This window comes from Musa acuminata, chromosome BXJ3-6, assembly GCF_036884655.1.
Source record: "Musa acuminata AAA Group cultivar baxijiao chromosome BXJ3-6, Cavendish_Baxijiao_AAA, whole genome shotgun sequence".
Classification (NCBI taxonomy): domain Eukaryota; kingdom Viridiplantae; phylum Streptophyta; class Magnoliopsida; order Zingiberales; family Musaceae; genus Musa; species Musa acuminata.
In genome coordinates, this window is record NC_088354.1 from 15,755,379 (window position 1) to 15,775,463 (window position 20,085).

At 41.6% G+C, this 20,085-nt stretch overlaps 1 protein-coding gene across 1 annotated transcript; it reads left to right on the forward strand.

Annotated features, from left to right (window-relative positions):
* The first annotated feature begins 1,854 nt into the window (after positions 1-1,854).
* On the forward strand, positions 1,855-18,239 carry LOC103988570 (probable serine/threonine-protein kinase At1g54610). Its single transcript, XM_009407149.3, has 7 exons — positions 1,855-2,379; positions 2,476-2,760; positions 2,846-3,163; positions 4,163-4,390; positions 14,842-14,942; positions 15,513-15,633; positions 17,640-18,239. Exons 1-7 carry the CDS (start codon positions 2,038-2,040, stop codon positions 17,976-17,978), a joined length of 1,734 nt encoding a protein of 577 aa, XP_009405424.1. The 5' UTR covers positions 1,855-2,037; the 3' UTR covers positions 17,979-18,239.
* The last annotated feature ends 1,846 nt before the right edge of the window (positions 18,240-20,085 follow it).

Sequence of the window (20,085 nt, forward strand, 5' to 3'; positions counted from 1 at the left end):
AATAAATTATCACAATTCATGCATCAACCCTTATTGGTCTACACTAAAATGTGTTATGCAATATCTTAAAAGGACTCTCAATCATGAACTTCTCCTTTTGTAAATACTTATCATTATATTTTCAAACCTTTGCTAATGTTAATTGGACAAGCCTACTATTCTCTTTGGAGCAAATCTAATTGGTTTGAGTTCCAAGAAATAAAACACAATTGTAAGATCCACCACTAAGATTGAATACTAAGCTATCTCTACCACTGTTACAAAATTCAATTGGATCACCAATCTACTATATGAACTTAATATCACCTCTCAATCCACTCCTATAATATATTATGATAATGTCGATGTCACCACCTATTTATGCATCAATTCCGCTCATGCATTAAACACGTTATTATCGACTTTCATTTTATTACTACATGTTTCTTAATTCTATCCTTCTAACCAACTAGTAGACTCTGTCACAAAGCCTCTAGCCCATAAGATATTTTAATTGTTTCGATCCAAAATTAACATCCATCACATAATCTTAATCTTATGGGAACATAATAAAATATCATGATATATGTAAATATGAAATGACAACTTTACATGTTTTAATCCTCAATTAACCTATAACTTAAATACATAATTTGAGTCTCATAATATATATATATATATATATATAATAATAATAATAATAATAATAATAATAATAATAATAAATTCTTCATAATATACGTCATATATACGTATCGACAAACCTTGTACTGCAAGCAGAGCCCACACCAACAAGCTACTCATTTTATGCGAAGCTTGGACCAGACGACGGCTCTCCATTAAGATTTGGTCGTCAGTTCAGACCACGAACGACGTGTCCCTGCATTATCCCTTCCCTGTGCTTATTTATGCTGCCACAGCGAGCCCCATCTCCCTTGGAGTGCATTGACCATGGCGCCCACAGAGATGAGCGCCTCCGCCAACGGCTCCCGCAAGATTGCCGCGGAGTCCCGCCACGTCCTGCCGCCGCCGCCCGGTCTCTTGGGAGTCGATTTCTGTCTGAGGCTCCTCCTGTTTGCATATGCCGTCTCTGCACTTGCAGTCACCTGTTTGTAAAGTATCATCACCATGATGGCTGTCTTCTTTGCCATCTCTCCATCAACAAGGAGTCTGTTCCTTCTCAGCCTCTTCGACGCGGTGATTTAAGCTTCATAGCTGCCTTTATATTTATCTATTACGTAACGACGAACTAATCATCACCTTATGTGTTGGCAGCTGATGGCGGGAGTGATGGCTTCAGCCACCGGCGCCGCCGGCTTCGTCGCCTACATAGGTCTCAAGGGGAATTCACATGTCAACTGGAGCAAAGTCTACAACGTCTACGGCAAGTTTTGCAGGCACATCGGCAGCTCGATCACCATCTCCCTCGTCGCGTCTTGCTCGTCGTGCCCTCAGCGTACTCCCTCCACCGCCGTTGTCACTGATCATTTAATGCACACGGCACATTCAACACACTCTTGTCGCGTTTGTACTGCTGCCAATATGCTGCGTGCAGTCACCTATTGCTGCCGTTCATCTCGTGTGATTGTTGTCGATGATCAACGGATGTGATGTCTCGATCGGATTGGACCAGTTGTTCTAACTCGGCTCTGTTGAAGTTGGCCCCATCAATCAATCTGATCAATGCCACGATGCCCACTTACTATTCATCCAGGTGAGAGAGAGGTTCCTTCCATCAGACATGGTTCGCCCGGCTCCGTGGCTCTATATTGACTCGTCGCCCACCACTTGCGCGGAATAACGTACCGCTTGGCATCTGCTCACCTCCGCTGCCCCTCTTCTCTCTTATTATTGCTCGTCTATTATTTTACCGCCTTCTCATCTCCAAAATCCGCACCTCTCTTTCTGTGTCTCCGCATACGACGAAAGCAGCGAGTAAATGCGAGGGTTCGACGAGCCCCGACCCCAAATCTAGTGCTTGTCCGTCGACGGAGCTCCGATCCGCCAGCTGCCAATCCCTTCCTGAGCTCCCCTCCTGACGAGGTGATGAGCTGAGCCATGGGCTGCGTCCTCGCCAAAGAGGCATCCCTTAGCCCCACGCTCTCCTCCTCTGGCCGCAGACGGCGGGAGAAGAAGCACACCGTCGCCGACGGAAGCAAATCCCAGGCCGCCCTCCCTGGGATCGAGATCGCATGGCAGGAGGACGCGGAGTGTCCGGATGGGAAACGTCACTCGCGGCGCAGGCGGCAAGGACCCGACCCCAGACTGAGCAGCTCCCCTGGCCACGTCCACGGCGAGCTGGTGGCTGCCGGCTGGCCCTCCTGGCTCTCCAATGTCGCCGGGGAGGCCATCAAAGGCTGGACGCCCCGGCGTGCTGACACATTTGAGAAGATCGACAAGGCGAGCTTCCTCCTTTACTGCAGCAAATTGTACCTGTTGCCACTTCCATTGGGGTTTCGTAGCTAAAACCGGTGTCCATTTCTTTTCGTGATTTAGATTGGGCAAGGGACCTACAGTAATGTGTACAGGGCGAGGGACATGTTGACGGGCAAAGTTGTGGCAATGAAGAAGGTCAGGTTTGATACCATGGAGCCAGAGAGTGTCAAATTTATGGCGAGGGAAATCCTTATTCTGCGGCGGTTAGATCATCCTAATGTGGTGAAACTGGAAGGTCTTGTCACGTCCAGGATGTCCTGTAGTTTGTATTTGGTGTTCGAGTATATGGAGCATGACCTTGCTGGTCTTGCTGCGAATCCCAAAATCAAGTTCACTGAGCCTCAGGTTAGATTTTAGTGATATCCAGTTAATCCACCTCTTAAAGCTATCATCTTTCTTGATATGTCTACCTGACATTGCACTTGAGCAGGTGAAGTGTTATATGCATCAGCTGTTGTCAGGATTAGAGCACTGTCACAGTAATGGTGTGCTGCACCGTGACATCAAGGGCTCGAATCTTCTAATTGACAATGAAGGGTTACTTAAGATTGCGGACTTCGGCTTGGCTACATTCTTTGATCCTAACCATAAGCATCAAATGACCAGCCGAGTGGTCACTCTTTGGTACAGGGCGCCAGAGCTTCTGTTGGGAGCCATTGATTATGGTGTGGGTATAGATCTTTGGAGTGCGGGCTGCATTTTAGCTGAGTTGTTAGCTGGCAAACCTATTATGCCTGGGAGGACCGAGGTAATCTTTTGATTTGACACTGTATCAGTATCCAGAACTTCCACATGATACATCCTGAAAACTTGTAATAAAAGAGAAAACCCTTTATTGGACATATAACTGCCATTGTGCATATTGATGCTGATCACAGAAGGATGATAATACTAGAAAAGACTTTGTGAAATGTACTCTGATAAGATCCATTCATTCCTTCTGTTACATCTGGTGCAATTTGCTTTTTAGAAATTTACTAAACCAAGATGTGATATTTGGCAGAGGTATATGATAGGCAAATTAAGTCATTTAGAATGCTGCACATAAGAAAGGCAACAGTTCTAGGTGTTATAGAATGCTTAATGCAATTAGAAGGTGAGATTCTGACGACAATGCAAGTCTAGAATTAGTTTCATATATTACAGATACCAAATTGATAAGGAAAGCTGGAAGATTTGATATCAGTTGTTAGTGGCTCATTGGTAGCTGGAACTCTAAACATATAGTTAGTAATAAAAAGGAGATGCAAACATTTTATCAGGTTGATGAAGCAAGATGCACTGAAGTGTGAAATAGATTGGTTTAGGCTTGATGTCATGTTTTCGTTGGCAAATCATGGAATATGTGTGCTGGTGGTTTAACATGTACTTCTTGGATTAGTTGACATACAAGGCAATTAAAGACAAGGAATAATTAGATCTTGCTTTACTCAAACTAGTAATTCCTGCCAACCAATTCTTCCAGAAAAATGTTAGGATCTTAATATAGACATATCTGCCCACCGATCCCTCGAAATCATTATGGGTAGTTATTTTCATAATTCCAACTCAAGGTGTACATGCATAGAGGAGATCCACTATAAAGTATATTAGCTAGTAGATGACATGCCCGAAAATTATTGGAGTCTAACTCGTCATAGATATATTACCATGACTATGCTGGTCTCACATAATTGCAAAACATTAATATTGTTTCTTGAAGGTATCTATTTATCACTGCTGCTATCTGAATGGCTTCATTTATCAGGTTGAGCAGCTGCATAAGATTTTTAAGCTTTGTGGCTCCCCTTCAGAGGACTATTGGAAGAAGTCAAAGTTGCCGCATGCCACAATTTTCAAACCCCAACAACCATACAAACGTTGCATAAAGGAGACATTTAAGGATTTTCCACCATCATCATTACCATTAGTTGAAACTCTTCTGGCAATTGATCCAGCTGAACGTTTAACTTCCACTGCTGCACTAAATTGTGAAGTGAGTGTCATAGAATGTTTTTTCTATCCTCCAGAAAATGGTTTTGTTAGTAGTGGTGATGGTAGGATCATTTATACTGTCATGAATTATATTGCATATCTTATAACACCATATTGTTAGTTGCACCAAAAAGAGTTACTTTCATGCCACCGTACAATTGAAAGTTGTTGGAAATGTAACTATCTTATTGCAGTCATGGAACTTCAGTGTCTTGGTTTTTATGAATGTTGTAGAAGGAACTTTTCTTTTATGAATGTCGACTTGATTTCATCCTATAATCCCAGGGTGTGATGTCTATTTCAGCTTTTGGTTCCTTGGACCAAATGCCTTTCACGCTCATGCAAAAATTATTTATGAAAAACTGCTGTACTGAAAAGCCAACTTCTCTATGCATCTTGTTACACGATAAAATTACTTCTGTTCACTGCTTTATGTCATGGAAAAGCTAAGACACTTGATTGCTTGACAACTAGGAAAACTATAGAAAAGACAGAATATCTCATGCAGTGTTTAAGCTCTCCAGTTTGGAGAAATCATATCAAGAAATCTCTTTATACATCAACATTTTTTCTGAACTTGATATGCAAACCCTTTTTATTGGCTTAGTAGGGAACCAATAGAAGGTTTGAAATGAGAATGAATAGATGAAAAGATCTGAGCTTTGTGAGCAGAATGCACGTATGGCTTTTAAGAACGAAAATGTGTACCTTCTAAGATATATGAAATTCAGTTTTATTAAAGATATTAGTTATTTTAAATATGTTATTTTTGTTTCTATTTCTTTTTTTAATTTCTTTTAGACTTATTTTGGCATGACAATTACTTAAGGTAATTGAGATTAGATGAAGGGAGGTATGATTTTGTCCTCTGAATATAGGATGAAAGCTTCGGTCTTCCCAAGCATTGTCTCACTTTTCTGCTTTAGTGCTTGTTGCCAAGGATTGAAATATCATATCGTACCAGTGTTTTGAGGTTTGCTCGGTACGATATGATACTGTGTACCGAGCGGTATGCTAGGGTGTACCGAGCGGTACACCTAATTTAGGCGTAAAATCCTCCGAAAATACCTGAAAAAAAAAGAAGTTAGGATAGGATTTTTAAGTTAGAAATAAATATAGTAATAGTATAAGTTTAGCAAAATCAATGTAAATTAGGTAAGAATAGTATCATTATATCTTTGTCGGACTTTGAGGAATAATCTTGTGCAAGGTTCATATTTCAGTCTATTACGGATTGTCCTTCTATAAATATTGAAATATCTACCGAAAAATCATTTAAATTGTTAGATTATTTCGTTACAATATAAACTCTAAAATTTAAATGAATTAAATAATCACATATGTAGATATACTTGATTGTTGATTCTATCACCAAAACAAACGACGGGCCTCCACGAGTTGTCACGAACGGTCGTCGCGCACCCGCAACAACTTCTTTCAACGAACCGTTCGTCTCTCTCATCTACATGTACAACTACTTGGCAGCCTGTTTTGCCTTGGTTTTGAGTCATTTTGCTTGTAAAAATATAAGTTCAAACAAGTTGCAGCGCTACAAAGCGACCGCTCACCGAACCAAGCAAAACAGCCCCAAAACAGCCCAAAATAGCTCCGTTTTCGTGTGTCGTGGGCTATTTTCTGCAGCCCGCCTCCGCTCACCAAAACGTCAGCCATCTCAGCCCCTTTGAACCCCCTGGGTGGCACAGGGCTGGATGGGGCTTCGGTATAGTGTTGGGCGTTGAACAACCTTTCGCAAGTTCGCACGTTACCTTGATGGGAACTTGTTGTCGTGCCCGGCACCCGGTGAGCAGCTGTTTGTGGACTTGCAGCTGTTCGTTCAACCCTCTAAAGTCCTTGTTTTCCCCCTCTCCCTCTTTTCTCTTGTGCACGCAAGGTGCTCGCTGAATTGCTTGTAAAGCTTCCCCTTTTCGCGAGACGTCGGGACTTGTCCGTCGCTCGTTCTTTCGAACTAATCAACTTTCTCTTTTACAGGTCCTTCGGGACCTGCGAGAGGTTGCAAGTGGGCTGATCTTTGCAGAGCAATATCGCAAGGGCGAAGCGCGACTTAGGCAACGCAAATTAAGTTTGCGTCTTTGCTGCAAGGGTACCTCGCGACTTAGGCAACGCAAGCTAAGTTCGCGTCTTGGCTGCAAGGGTGCATCACGCCTTAGGCAATTCCAGCTTCTTGTGCAGAGGACCGCACATGGTGAGGGAATGCCCACAAAAACAGGCACTCAATGCTTTGACGACTTCCATCCACCTTGCGTGCCACTGGACAACTTCCAAGTGATTCTTGGAATGGAGTTCATGCACGCGGCGAAGTTGGTGCCAATGCCATTCTTGAACTCCCTGTGTATGATGGGAGGTGACGACCCCTGCGTGATTCCTGTCTCTCGGAGAGGAACCAAGGAGCCCCAACACATATCGGCATTACAACTGAAGAAAGGGGTGCGAAAAGGTGAATTAACATTCGTGGCTACTATGAAGCTAGAGCCACTCGACGAGAAGACCATTCAAGAACCTGTTGTGGTGGCGAACGTCCTGAAAGAGTTCAATGACGTTATGCCACCCGAGTTACCGAAGACTCTTCCACCACGTAGAGGCGTGGATCACAACATCGAGCTGGAGCCAGGAGTGAAACCTCCAGCGAGACCACCCTACCACATGTCCCCGTTAGAGTTGGCAGAACTCAGAAAGCAGTTAGGTGAACTGCTAAGCGGTGGTCTCATCCGCAGCTCTAAAGCACCTTTTGGAGCTCCAGTTCTCTTCCAGAAGAAACAAGATGGGAGCCTCCGACTATGTGTCGATTACCGAGCTCTTAACAAAGTGACAGTGAAGAACAAGTATCCCATCCCGCTCATCGCAGACTTATTCGACCAGTTGGGCAAAGCCAAGTATTTCTCGAAACTCGACCTTCGGTCGAGGTATTGGCAGGTGCGCATTGCTGAAGGCGACGAAGCGAAGACTACCTGTGTGACCAGGTATGGAGCGTTTGAGTTCTTGGTGATGCCTTTCGGCTTTAACCAACGCTCCGTCCATGTTCTGCACTCTCATGAACCAACTAATCAAGGAGTATTTGGACAAGTTCGTGGTCGTCTACTTAGACGATATCGTTGTATACAGCCAAACGCTCGAGGAGCATGTTCGGCACCTTCGGACAATATTCAAGGTTCTCAGGGAGAACACTTTGTTCGTAAAAAGGGAGAAATGCTACTTCGCCCAAACGAAGATCTTATTCTTGGGGCATCGAATCGATGATGGTTCCATTCGCATGGACAAATCAAAAGTGCAAGCGGTTGCGGAATGACGAACTCCAAAGAAGGTGCCAGAGTTGAGATCCTTCCTTGGTTTCGTCAACTACTATCGACGCTTCATAGCGGGGTACTCGAAGCGTGCAACTCCACTGACGGAGTTACTGAAGGAGCAGCCTGAAGGCTGCTGTTATGGAAGAACCAGTGCTCAAATTGCTAGACTATGGGGAGCCTTTTGAAGTCCATATAGATGCTTCGGACTTCGCTATTGGGGGAGTACTCATGCAGGAAGGTCATCCGGTAGCCTACGAGAGCCGCAAGCTCAACGAGACCGAGCGGCGGTATCCGATGCACGAGAAGGTGACAGCAGTGATCCACTGTCTACGAGTTTGGCGACACTACCTTCTCGGATCGCGATTTATGCTGAGGACAGACAACATCGTTCTGAGCTATTTCCAAACATAGAAGAAACTTTCCCCAAAACAAGCACGGTGGCAGGACTTCTTGGTTGAATTTGATATGGCAATGGAGTATAAGCTTGGGAAGGCAAATGTCGTGACCGATGCATTGAGTCGGAAAATGGAGCGCGTGAATGCCGTACAATTGGAGGGCGGAGGCCAAGCAAGTCAATTGCACTCCAACTTCCTTTCCAGGATCAGGGATGGACTGTATGGTGATCCCCAGGCAGTTCTCCTGATGCAGCTCATCAAAGAAGGCAAGGCACGACGATTTTGGGTCCAGGAGGGACTCGTGTACACAAAAGGGAATCGAGTTTATGTTCCTCGAGTGGACAATTTGAGGCGTGAACTCTTAAGAGAGTGTCACGATTCCCTTTGGGCTGGACACCCAGGTATTCATCGAACGTTGGCTCTCGTGGAGAGGGCCTTCTACTGGCCGAAGATGGGGACTGATGTGGAGGAATATGTTCGAACATGCCTCACTTGCCAACAAGACAAGGTGGAGCAGCGGAAGCCGGTGGGACTTTTGGAGCCGTTGCCCGTACCAGAAAGGCCATGGGAAAGCATTTCCTTAGACTTCATATCGAGCTTGCCACTAGTAGGGAGACTCGGATCGATACTCGTGGTAGTCGATCGATTTTCAAAGTATGCAACTTTCATTGTTGCTCCCCTACATTGTTCAGTAGAGGAGGCGGCCAAGTTGATGATGAAGGATGTGGTGAAGTATTGGGGATCCAAGTTATACTTCTCCACAAGTCTCCACCCCCAGACGGATGGCCAAACTGAGAGGATAAACTCGCTCCTAGAGCAATATCTCCGGCACTACGTGAGTGCCAACCATCGAGATTGGGTGAAGCTATTGGACATTGCTCAATTCTCCTACAACTTGCAGCGGAGCTCTGCGTCCAACAAGAGCCCCTTCGAGATCATTACCGGACAACAACCGTCAATTCCTCACACCATGGTAATTGGGTATACTGGGAGTAGTCCGTCAGCCTACCACTTTGCAAAGGAGTGGTACCGAAATGTAGATATTACGCGGGCTTACTTGGAGAAGGCGGCAAAAAGGATGAAGAAGTGGGCATACTTGGGAAGGTGACCGCAAGAGTTCAAGGTTGGCGATTTGGTGTTGGTAAAGCTCCAACCAGCATCACTCCAATTCTTTAGGAACAAAGTCCATAAAGGATTGGTGCGCAAGTATGAAGGACCCTTCCCAATTATCAGCAGGGTAGGCAACGTCTCTTACAAGTTGCAACTGCCGGCGTGATTCAAAATTCACAACATTCTTCACGCCAGCAACCTAAAAGCCTACCACTCGGATCCGCAAGATGCTTCCTGAAGTGTTCCAACTCGGCTACCTCTCATCACAGCCTCCTACGAGAAGCGAGTTGAAACCATTTTGGCGGACCGCAAGATAAAGCTACCCAATGGAGCTGAGCAAACAGAGTACTTGGTGAAGTGGCGAAAGCTTCCCCGAATTGAAGCCAGTTGGGAGCCTGAAGACGCCCTACGACATGAAGAAGCGATCATCAACAACTACAAACAAGCATCGACGTGGGTGTCGACAGTTTAAGTGGGAGAGAATGTCACGAACGGTCGTCGCGCACCTGCAACAACTCCGTTCAACGAACCGTTCATCGCTCTCAAGTCTCATCTACATGTACAGCTACTTGGCAGCCTGTTTTGCCTTGGTTTTGAGTCATTTTGCTTGTAAAAATGTAAGTTCGAACAAGTTGCAGCGCTACAAAGCGATCGCTCACCGAACCGAGCAAAACAGCCCAAAAACAGCCCAAAACAGCTCCGTTTTCGTGTGCCGCGGGCTGTTTTCTGCAGCCCGCCTCCGCTCACCAAAACGTCGGTCATCTCAGCCCCTTTGAAACCCCCGGATGGCACAGGGCTGGATGGGGTTTCGGTATAGTGTCGGGCGTTGAACAACCTTTCGCAAGTTCGCACGTTACCTTGACGGGAACTTGTTGTCGCGCCCGGCACCCGGTGAGCAGCTGTTTGTGAACTTGCAGTTGTTCGCTCAACCCTCTAAAGTCCTTGTTTTCCCCCTCTCCCTCTTTTCTCTTGTGCACGCATGGTGCTTGCTGAATTGCTTGTAAAGCTTCCCCTTTTCGCGAGACGTCGGGACTTGTCCGTCGCTCGTTCTTTCGAACTAATCAACTTTCTCTTTTACAGGTCCTTCGGGACCTGCGAGAGGTTGCAAGTGGGCTGATCTTTGCGGAACAATATCGCAAGGGCGAAGCGCGACTTAGGCAACGCAAGCTAAGTTCGCGTCTTTGCCGCAAGAGTGCCTCGTGACTTAGGCAACGCAAGCTAAGTTCGCGTCTTGGCCGCAAGGGTGCATCACGCCTTAGGCAATTCCAGCTAAGGCCATGATAGGGTGGCGGATTGGGGTCCTCAATCCTATACATCTGCATATCAATATAATATGTTTGTTGGACCTAATCATAAAATTGATCCCAGGACATAGTGTATTGATACACCGTATGTCATTGGTGCATCAATGTGGTGATGATCGTAGGCTGATCATCATAAATCACATTTGTCCGAGGCAGCTCATGAGGCATATATTGGTGAATGTCAGAGCTTCTACTTTCGCTATTGATCTACTGCTCTGTATTATACTGTTGCTCGGAGAAGTATGACCAACTATCACCGTGGTGTTGTTGGCCATATGATTCTCCATAATACGACGACTGTGAATACGACGAGCTTCGTTTTGTGTCTACATCATGTAGGCTTTGTCGCCTGCTCAAATTCATCCACTACCTTCCCCTTCCGCGCATAAACTTGACCAGTACCTTGTCGAGTTCCATGATTTGAATCTTGGGTGACATGTATAAAATATTACTTCTCGGTCCATGCATCACCCTCAAGTTGTGTAGGCGAGACCAACGACTGCCCGGCATCACCGCCATCATCCGTCGAGGCATTGTTATCTGTGTTGCTGTCATGTCTCTGGACCGAGCTAGTTGTTGAATGTGATTGTGAAGGTGTCTCGTTGCCTGATTCGATCCTACGATGCGACTGATGCTACTGCCTTCCCTTTTTCCTTTGCACGCTGGGTGGACGACTGTGACCGTTGGGTGTCTGTGGTTCCTCGAGCAATTTGACTCGATGTTGTTTGACTCTTGTCACGTTATGATCGAGGGGGATTTTCCACTTGTTGAGGTTGTGCTTCTTATTCTTCATTGCCTCAGTGATAAAACGCGAAGGACGTTAAGGATCTTCCACCTCATCAAGTAGAGGATCCTCTTGGTTCTCTGCTACTTCAACCCAATCTAACATCAGCTTTGAATCTTCATTGTAGAATTGGAGGTCGATGGGATCAATATTTGGTTTCTCTGGCTCCTTTATCCAGCTCAGCACATCGCAACCTTAGCCGCATGTTATAATGGATATATATCAGTTTCTCTAACTGTCTATACGAGAGTTTGTTACAAACCTTTGTGTGAATCAATGCAAACGTTAACTAATTACATTCGTAACCACTAGATGTTGTCGTCTGTGAAAGTACACGAACGGCAACCTTCCTTAAATTGTAGTCACCACTCGACTGCAAAAAGATATAAATAAGATTTTATTAGCATAATAAATAATTAACATCAAATATAATTGATAGTCAATATGTGTAACTTTTTCTCACCAGGATCCATAGTGTAACGACACGATATAGCTACAACGTCAGAGAATGAATCAATTGTTTCTCAAAATAATCGACCCTCAATAAGAGCATCGGCTGCATCAGTAGTGTTTGGCAAGAGCTGATATATAACATTTCGTAGTGTCGTTAGTAAATCATTTTGCATTCCGAGAGCATATTGATATTGAATTGTCGGGCTTAAATAATACGTTGCAAAACATAATTTTGTTAGTATGATTTTTTATTGTATAAAAAATAATAAATTAAATTATTCTGAATATGAATTTACTTGCATTATGGATATCTTGATCTATATGAACTTCGGTCTGATGATCAATGATCCGTACGTATTGGTCGGCCTTAAAATCATCTTTGAATGCTTTCCTGATCTCTTCTCTTGTTGAAATTAGCATATATTTAAGGTACACCATCTGTGGATGCTTGTCCATATCGACCTTACGGAGAACAATATAAAGTGGTTCCACACCTTTTATGATTTATGCCGCGGTCTCCGAAAATCTAGAGGAAAGAATGAACTTTTCTATCTTCTTTCCATCACTCAATCTAGAATCTCTGGAATCAGACCACTCTTGTGAGGTGACAATTGTTTTCAAGCCATGCCTTTTTTGTTGTAATGACTTCAATGCAATAAAATTGATAGCAAATCGAGTGACTCCAGGTCGGAGTATCTCACCGTTTACACACTTTTGCATTAAAGTGTGGACCCAATAATGATTATATATAAACTTTGTAATTGATTGTGCTCGAGCTACACAATTCTTAACTGTGTCCAGCTCACCAATATCTTTCAGCATTAGATCTATATAATGAGCTGCACATGGAGTCCAAAACATTTTTTTTTCCATCAATTGCAAACCGGCCTTCTTGAAATTCGCTCCATTGTCGATTATTATTTGGACAATATACTGTGGTCTGATCTCCTCTACTATAGTGTCCATCAAGCTCTCAATATAGTTTGCATCTTGGATCTTTTCATAAGTATTAACTGACTTATGAAACACCACTCTTCTATTGCAATAAACAAGAAAGTTGATGATACTCATTCTTGTTGGTCCTGTCCAACTGTCACACATCAGTATCACCCCATATTCATCCTGTTGTCTCTTGAAGGATTTGATACAATCATTCAGTTCTGCCATCTCCTCATTTAAGTACACGCCATAAATCTCCTTCGGTGTTGGAGGTTGGATCCCCGTTCCAGACTTTTGAATATAAGAGACCAAGCTCTGATAATATGGACCTTGTGCTGTGTTGGCTGGAATCCTGTGGAAATGCCTTCCCAATATCCCGCTTCTTTTCTTTTGTGTATGCATCGTCAATCCATGTTTGTTTTGCTGTTTGTGAGGGATAGACTTACGGAGTAATATCAACAATATCTGGTGCATACCTCCTGCCAAGACCTTTCATAAAATCACGAAGTCCACCATACCTCATGCTACTAGTTCGGCCTAACTGAGGAGGAGCAGTTGGTTGCCTCATGTTGGTCGACCTTTGGATTTTACTACTACTATCATACTCCAATTGTGAGTCAGGTCGTCGATGTCTCATTACTTCATTGACCATATATTGATGCTCTAATGATGCACGAACCCTAGCTGTGAGATCCGAGCTGACTTCATTGTCGTAACCCTCATACTGATCATAAATTGGTTCCTGCGTAGCCCTATAATATTCTTCGTCAACTCTTGCCTTCTTTTTTAATGTATCTTTCTTTGCTTGTTGTAGCTTGTTTTGAAATAATTTACGGATCTCCGTCGTAACCTTTTTGCATTTTGTAACATCAGGATACCCGTCGGCCAAATGCATCTTCACCCGAGTTATTCCTCCACCCTTGCCAATGTAGTCACAATAAATACATTGCCAATAATGACGGTTCTCATCTATCTTTCGAGCATGAACCCATGCATCATCACGTGGCTATTCCTTTGGTGTCATGATCCTACCAAATTTAAATCAAATGAGCTATAAAGTTTAAACATATTGAATTGACCAAACATGTCAAACACCCTAATGGGTATTAAAGACATTGAATTGACATAAAATCGATTAAATTTCAATTAAATCATCATTAAAATGATCAATCGTAACGTTCAATAACTTTAATAAAACTTAATTAAACTTATTTTACTATCATAAATATCTTTCAATATTTAATATACATGAAATATAAATATTTGACCTATTAAGTGTCTAATTTTGAATTAGTTAACATTAAACACATAAATCATAATATTAAATATCTTAATTACACTCCAATTAAAGAAAGAGAATACATACCTCTTGATTACAAACTTCTTCCTCTTAATCTTCCCAAATTAGTCTCGATTCAATTCATAAATCGTTGTTTTGTAGAGTTTAGGAGAGCGCAAATGTGAGACAAAAAGAGTTTGAGATAGTTTAAGAGAGTATGAGAGTGAAATTGAGTGAAATAGGAGGGAAGAATAGTTTAAAAACCTATGAGAAAAGGCTCCAACGGTTAATTTGACCGTTGGAGCAATGTATGGTCGAAATTTCGATCGTTACCGCTCGATATAACTCCGATACAAGGCGATGTTAAGCGTTCCACCCGGTAGCAGGCGGTCTGCGTACCAGTATCCTATCGGACCAATACGTACCGCTTGTATCGGGCAGTATTATTCAAAACTGTAAACTTTACTTGCTACTACATTCTTAGTAAGCCTAATAAGGCTGGTTTAAGATTATCAAAAGAATTTCAGTGTGTAGCATTGACCATCTAGAGACGTATTGGCTAGTAACAAGGGGTTAGTTTATGCAACCAATGATCACTACTGTCCATATCAAGATGTAGCTTAGATATGCAAGCCATCAGGACAGTAGAAACATCATAATTTTACTGGTTTGGCATCAAAATATAGAAGCTAGGGCTAAATTAGTCTTGCACAAAAAAGGGTTCCACCTACTGATTTGGGTTGGAATTAATGCGAACTTACAAGAGATTTGCATTTGTTGTTGGTACCATGCTTCATTCTTTATAGCAGTTCATACACACATCTCTTGTTCTCAGTTTCTCTACTTGGTAGATGATCAAGTTCATAACACGCTTTGCTTTTTATAGTTCTTCAGTACTCCACCATATGCATGTGAGCCATCGAGCATGCCAAAATATCCTCCAAGCAAGGAGATGGATGCTAAATTGAGGAACGAAGAAGCGAGAAGGTTCTATCATTTTCCTATTGAATTCTCAAATGAATTTTTCATAGAGCTTCAGACACTTTCAATCAAATCATTTCAATAATTTTCTTGTGTGGTCTTGCTGTTTTTTTCCAACAACAAACAGGGTCTAGTTTCTGTTGCTTCAGAAAATGATCTGATTTTCTAAATGTCTGGACACTATTGTTAGCCTTTAGTTTATATGGTTATATATCTGATTGTTCAATGTGGCTGATGTATTATGAAAGTACCACAATGACACTCATGTTCAGTGATCGAATGTTCTTAATGGACTAAGTAAATTGGTGGTTCTTTTTTCTATTTAGTTCTCTTTTTTCTTCACCTAGTCTGCAGAACTAATTGCTAGTGGTATCGTTCTTTACCTTTTACATCAAGTTTTCTTTGTGAAATTAAATCCTTTTATTCATTCCTTGTCTCCTCAGGCAATTCTTGGAGAATTTGTTTATCTACATTGTCTTTTGCAATATACATGAACTGTGAAGTGATGTACGAATTATTCATCTTAACTATATTTCTGAAATTCACTCTATTATTCTGTGATATTAACTTATGCAGGTTGAAGGCTGCTGGTAGGAAGGCCAATAGCAATGTTACAAAGAGAACACACACATTTAATCGAGCGATTAGGGCAGTTCCACCCCTGGAGGCCAATGCTGAGCTCCAAGTTAACCTTGATGTATGTTCAAGAAAAAACTGTTACTTTTTACTGAAGATTATTTGAAAGTAATGAAATTAATCGGGGACTATCCTGGCACTTTATGTAACTATTGTTTGGCCAAGTCAAAATTTCACTTATACAGTGATTTAAATAGGTGCTCAAGCGCTCGCCTAGGCGCTCGAGCGAGGCGAGGCAAGGCCCGAGCGCCTCATGGGTGAGCCCAAGTGCCGGGTGCCTCGGGCGAGCATCCGATTAAAATAAGGCTACCGAACCAGACTTTTAAATCTGGTTCGGTTCAATAGTAGTTAGTTGGTTCAATCGAACCGCGCAACCCTGAGCCAACACAAGTGCTGCTTCTGCCTCCACCGCCAACGCTTTCTGTTGTTGCCTCCACCACCGAAGCTTTCTGCCACTACCTCTGCCGTAGACACTGTAGACCGAGCCTTCCTCTATCGCCGACAGACAAGTCCAACGGCCTAGCAAGAGCCCGTAGCTTCTTTTTGTCATGTCTCCATGTACAGTTCCTTCCATTATCAAGGGAGAGGACCGCATGTTCCTTCGCCACCGACAGATACCCTTTGGAGCTTCCGCCACTGTGAGCTTCCACCACTGTTGCTGCTGTCATTCGCAGCGCTATCTTGGTTGTCTTAAAATAATCCTTCATCGCTGCTACTGCCAGCGTTTTACCACTGCTGCTACCACTTTTCACTGTTGGTTTCCACTGTCAGTGACCCTTTTATCCTCCTTTGTTACTATTAATAGTTTTTTTCTCCCTCTCTAACTACCGTTAACAGTAAGTAATATACTGTTAATAGTAGATTCTTAATTTAATGTCATATTTTTATTTAAATAATCATATTTATTAATTATATTAAATGGTTTTTGTATTTTAATATTTTGGAGCGTCTCGTTTCTCTCGAGCAAGCACCTCGAGCATTTTGGGACCTTGGCGCCTTTTGGCGCCTAGCGCTTTTTAAGTTACTACACTTATAGGACTACATTTGATGTGGACTACTATCCATTTCTATAGTTGAAGACCACATATCTATTGGTAACCGTGGACCCACTACACCTTTGAGGCATAGTTTAGAGTCTTTAGACAATTGAAAGTAACCTACTGGATTTAAACAACTAGTGCCCTGCAATCAAGGCGGAAACTAAGGTAATCTTCACAGTTTGGGGTTACATGATACCATGGAAACAACCTTAATCAGTCTAAGAGCTGACTTAAAACTAAACTATCATAGCTTTGTTAAACAGATTAGCTTCTTTGTTAGGCCAAAGCAGCATTGATGTTGCTAGATAACTGTCTAGATGATTTCCCATTTAGACTTAATATCTTAAGAGTGTTGTGTTCATTCCTTTGGGGCCCATAACTAAATTTTTATTGTCTCCTGTATGCTCTGCTTGCTGTGTTATGCATTTTTCTTCTGGAAAATTGTGTGGCTTTTGTGTTTGTAAACTATACTGAAGGTATAGGCTACATGAATTGTATATAATGAGCTTCTTTCATTTCAAGTAGATGAATTCATGGTCTTGATGATTCTTTAAATGGATAATCTAAATGGCCTCTGCGTTTGTAAACTGTACTGAAGGAATTGACACACAACTCTATATAATGAGCTTCTTCTGTTTCCGGAAGTTGAATTCATGGTCTTGTCATTTCTTTAAATGGAAAATCTAAGTGGCTTCTGTCTGTGTGAACTATATTGAGGGAATAGGCAACACAAACTTTATACAGTGAGCTTCTTGCATTTCAAGTAGATGAATTTTAGATCTTATTGGATTTCTTTTTCTCTGCCAAGTATTTCCTCCCAAGGACCATCAATAACAGGCTTAAATTTGTAGTGTTTTTTAACCTTCTCTCAAATTGTTTTGGTGAAAGATAGTCTATGTATAGAAGCTACAGATGACTTCCCTAAGTGGCTGTTAGTTATCTCTAATATATTGATGAATCTGTAACTTCTGTTGCCAATACAATTTTGTGAGCTACTCAGTTAACATGCGTTTTTTGCTACTAACAGAGAAGGCATCTGATCACACATGCTAATGCAAAGAGTAAGAGTGAGAAGTTCCCACCACCACACCAGGATGGAGCACTTGGCTACCCATTAGAGTCCTCATATCATATGGATCCTGCATTTGACCCCCCTGAAACTTCATTCAGTACAGTGTTTCCCCACCAGAAAGGGGGAGTGACAACATGGTCTGGACCATTGGTTGATCCTGTTGCTGTGGGCGACTCAGGACGAAAGAAACAATCTGCGATCAAGTCTTGGATGCCTGCTAAAAGAAAGCAGCCTGTTGGTGCCAATGCTACCAATGAAACTCACAAAGGTACGGGCATTTCTCTAGTCCGATAACATGCAGGCCATACGACCAGGCACTTGTTTATTAGTTGAGCATTGTCAAATGCTGGTGTAGTAAGTTAGAAACCCTATTAGTTGGTTATGGAGCTAAAATATAGCTCCCTGTATCCCCTTTGTTCATTGTTTTCTGGTATATCTGCTAAATTTTTGGATGGTTGGCGTTGAGATAGAGGACTAAAAAGAATTGTCATCATATATATTCTTTTCTTGTTTCTTGTCCTTAAATTCTCGTATCAAATACTGGATTTTGGCTTAGGTAATTTAAGTCAAATAAGTGTATGGGGTCCTGGAATCCCCACATCCCTTTAGTTATTCCATTATGTGCCGGCTTCTTTCCATGCCCTACCATCACAATGTGATTTTAGATTTCTGTGTACTGCTAATTTGAAAAGTGTGTAGTGAAAATGAAAAAAAACTCCTTATGTGCTTTTTATATGTCCATTTTGCATGATTTTTTTTTATCGTAAATAAAATTTCTATTACACATGTCAATGTATTAGTCTGGCATTCTGTCAGATACTAGTATTGCAAATATCAAACTGTTCATGGAACATGCTGAGACTTGGGGAGTAGCACCTCAGTGACTAGTTCTGCTGATTATCTCGAGGGATGTGGTTTGACTACATTATCTTGTTCTCTAATTATGGAAAAAACTAGGCTTATGTTCTCCATCTGTTGCTTTATAAGAGTGTCAGGATAACCTAGTTAGGAGCTGCAAATGGAGTAAAAGAAACCTTCAAAAATGTGATGCTTACTGTTTGTTTATCTGCTGAATTGCAAAATTCTGCCATCTGATTGTTTCATGTGCTCATGGCTGGGTTTGTTTGCTGAGAATATGAACAAATTGTCTTCATCCATAAATATTTCCCTTTCCTTTTCCGAGTTTATACAATTTATTTCAAGAAGTTTGTAACAAATATATGAATTCTCAAGTAATTATCGAGCAAGTTCACAAGTAATTATTGGGCAAAAGGGCGAACGTAGCAAGTTCCAACTTTAGTTTGTAAAGATTAAATGTTTACAAAGTAATAGTTATTGCAATTATTGGGCAAAGATAGAGAGTTCGAATTAGCTTTGCTAAGATATTTTTTTTTAAGTATTTCAATTAGTTTTTTTTTTTATAAAAAAATACCTGAGGAAGAATCTTATCCTTGCAAGCTTATCGGTGGCATTAATTGCCTTTCTATCAGTAGCGTGGGCCAATGGCCGACAAAAAAGTGGTACTCGTGACATCACAATTCGACCCCCAAAAAAAATAGTTCGCCTCTCTTACAACTTGTCATTTTCCTAATATCCATAATTTTGCTTGCCAATTTCATCATACGTATCGTAAGCCATGCAACTTCGTTGTAGTTGTCGTGTACCAACCTTTTGTATAATACATCACCCGTGTGACGTATGTGACGTAGTGGATCAACCTCCTCGTAATCTTCTTGTCCTCCGATTAAAACACAAACGGAAATAAGTACGTGACAAAAGAAGAGGAATAACACATGATTTTATAAGCTTCGAACAATCATGCAACAAATATCTCATATAATCACCCACAAAATTCTCATGTACATGTATTTATTATTTGATTTTATGATCCTAATTAATTAGTTAAGATATATTAAAATTTTAATTAAATTCTAAATAAGATTATTGAGTAATAAAAATAAAATCTAAGATATCTTAGAAAATGATAATGATGGGAGAGACCTTCTACTTACTATCTCAAACCCTTTGTTGCCATCGTTTATAAAAGGATAGAACTTTTTATGAACGAAACATCGGAAATAAATATTATAAATCTATGCACAATCTCTTTTAGTCTCTGTTCGATTGTCCATAGTAATCCTGTGAAGGACAAAAAAAGAGGAGAATGCAAGTCTAGTTCTTATTATAGATTGATATCACTATAGCTTTCGGATGTACATTTGTATATTATATAAAGATTTTTTAAATAGTATTGAAACGTATACAATCTTAATCTTGATCTATCATTATTTGATTTTGATTATGATATTAATTTTTTTATATAATTGTAGCATAATTATAGTTTTGACCAAAATTTGACTTTAATCAATGCTTATCTATCGGTTATTGACCATTGACCATT

Coding starts and splice junctions, on each gene's coding strand:
- LOC103988570 (XM_009407149.3), top strand. CDS start 2,038: ATGGGCTGCGTCCTCGCCAAAGAGGCATCCCTTAGCCCCACGCTCTCC. Junction 2,761..2,845: donor TCAAGTTCACTGAGCCTCAG/GTTAGATTTTAG, acceptor GCACTTGAGCAG/GTGAAGTGTTATATGCATCA. Junction 14,943..15,512: donor AGGAACGAAGAAGCGAGAAG/GTTCTATCATTT, acceptor TAACTTATGCAG/GTTGAAGGCTGCTGGTAGGA.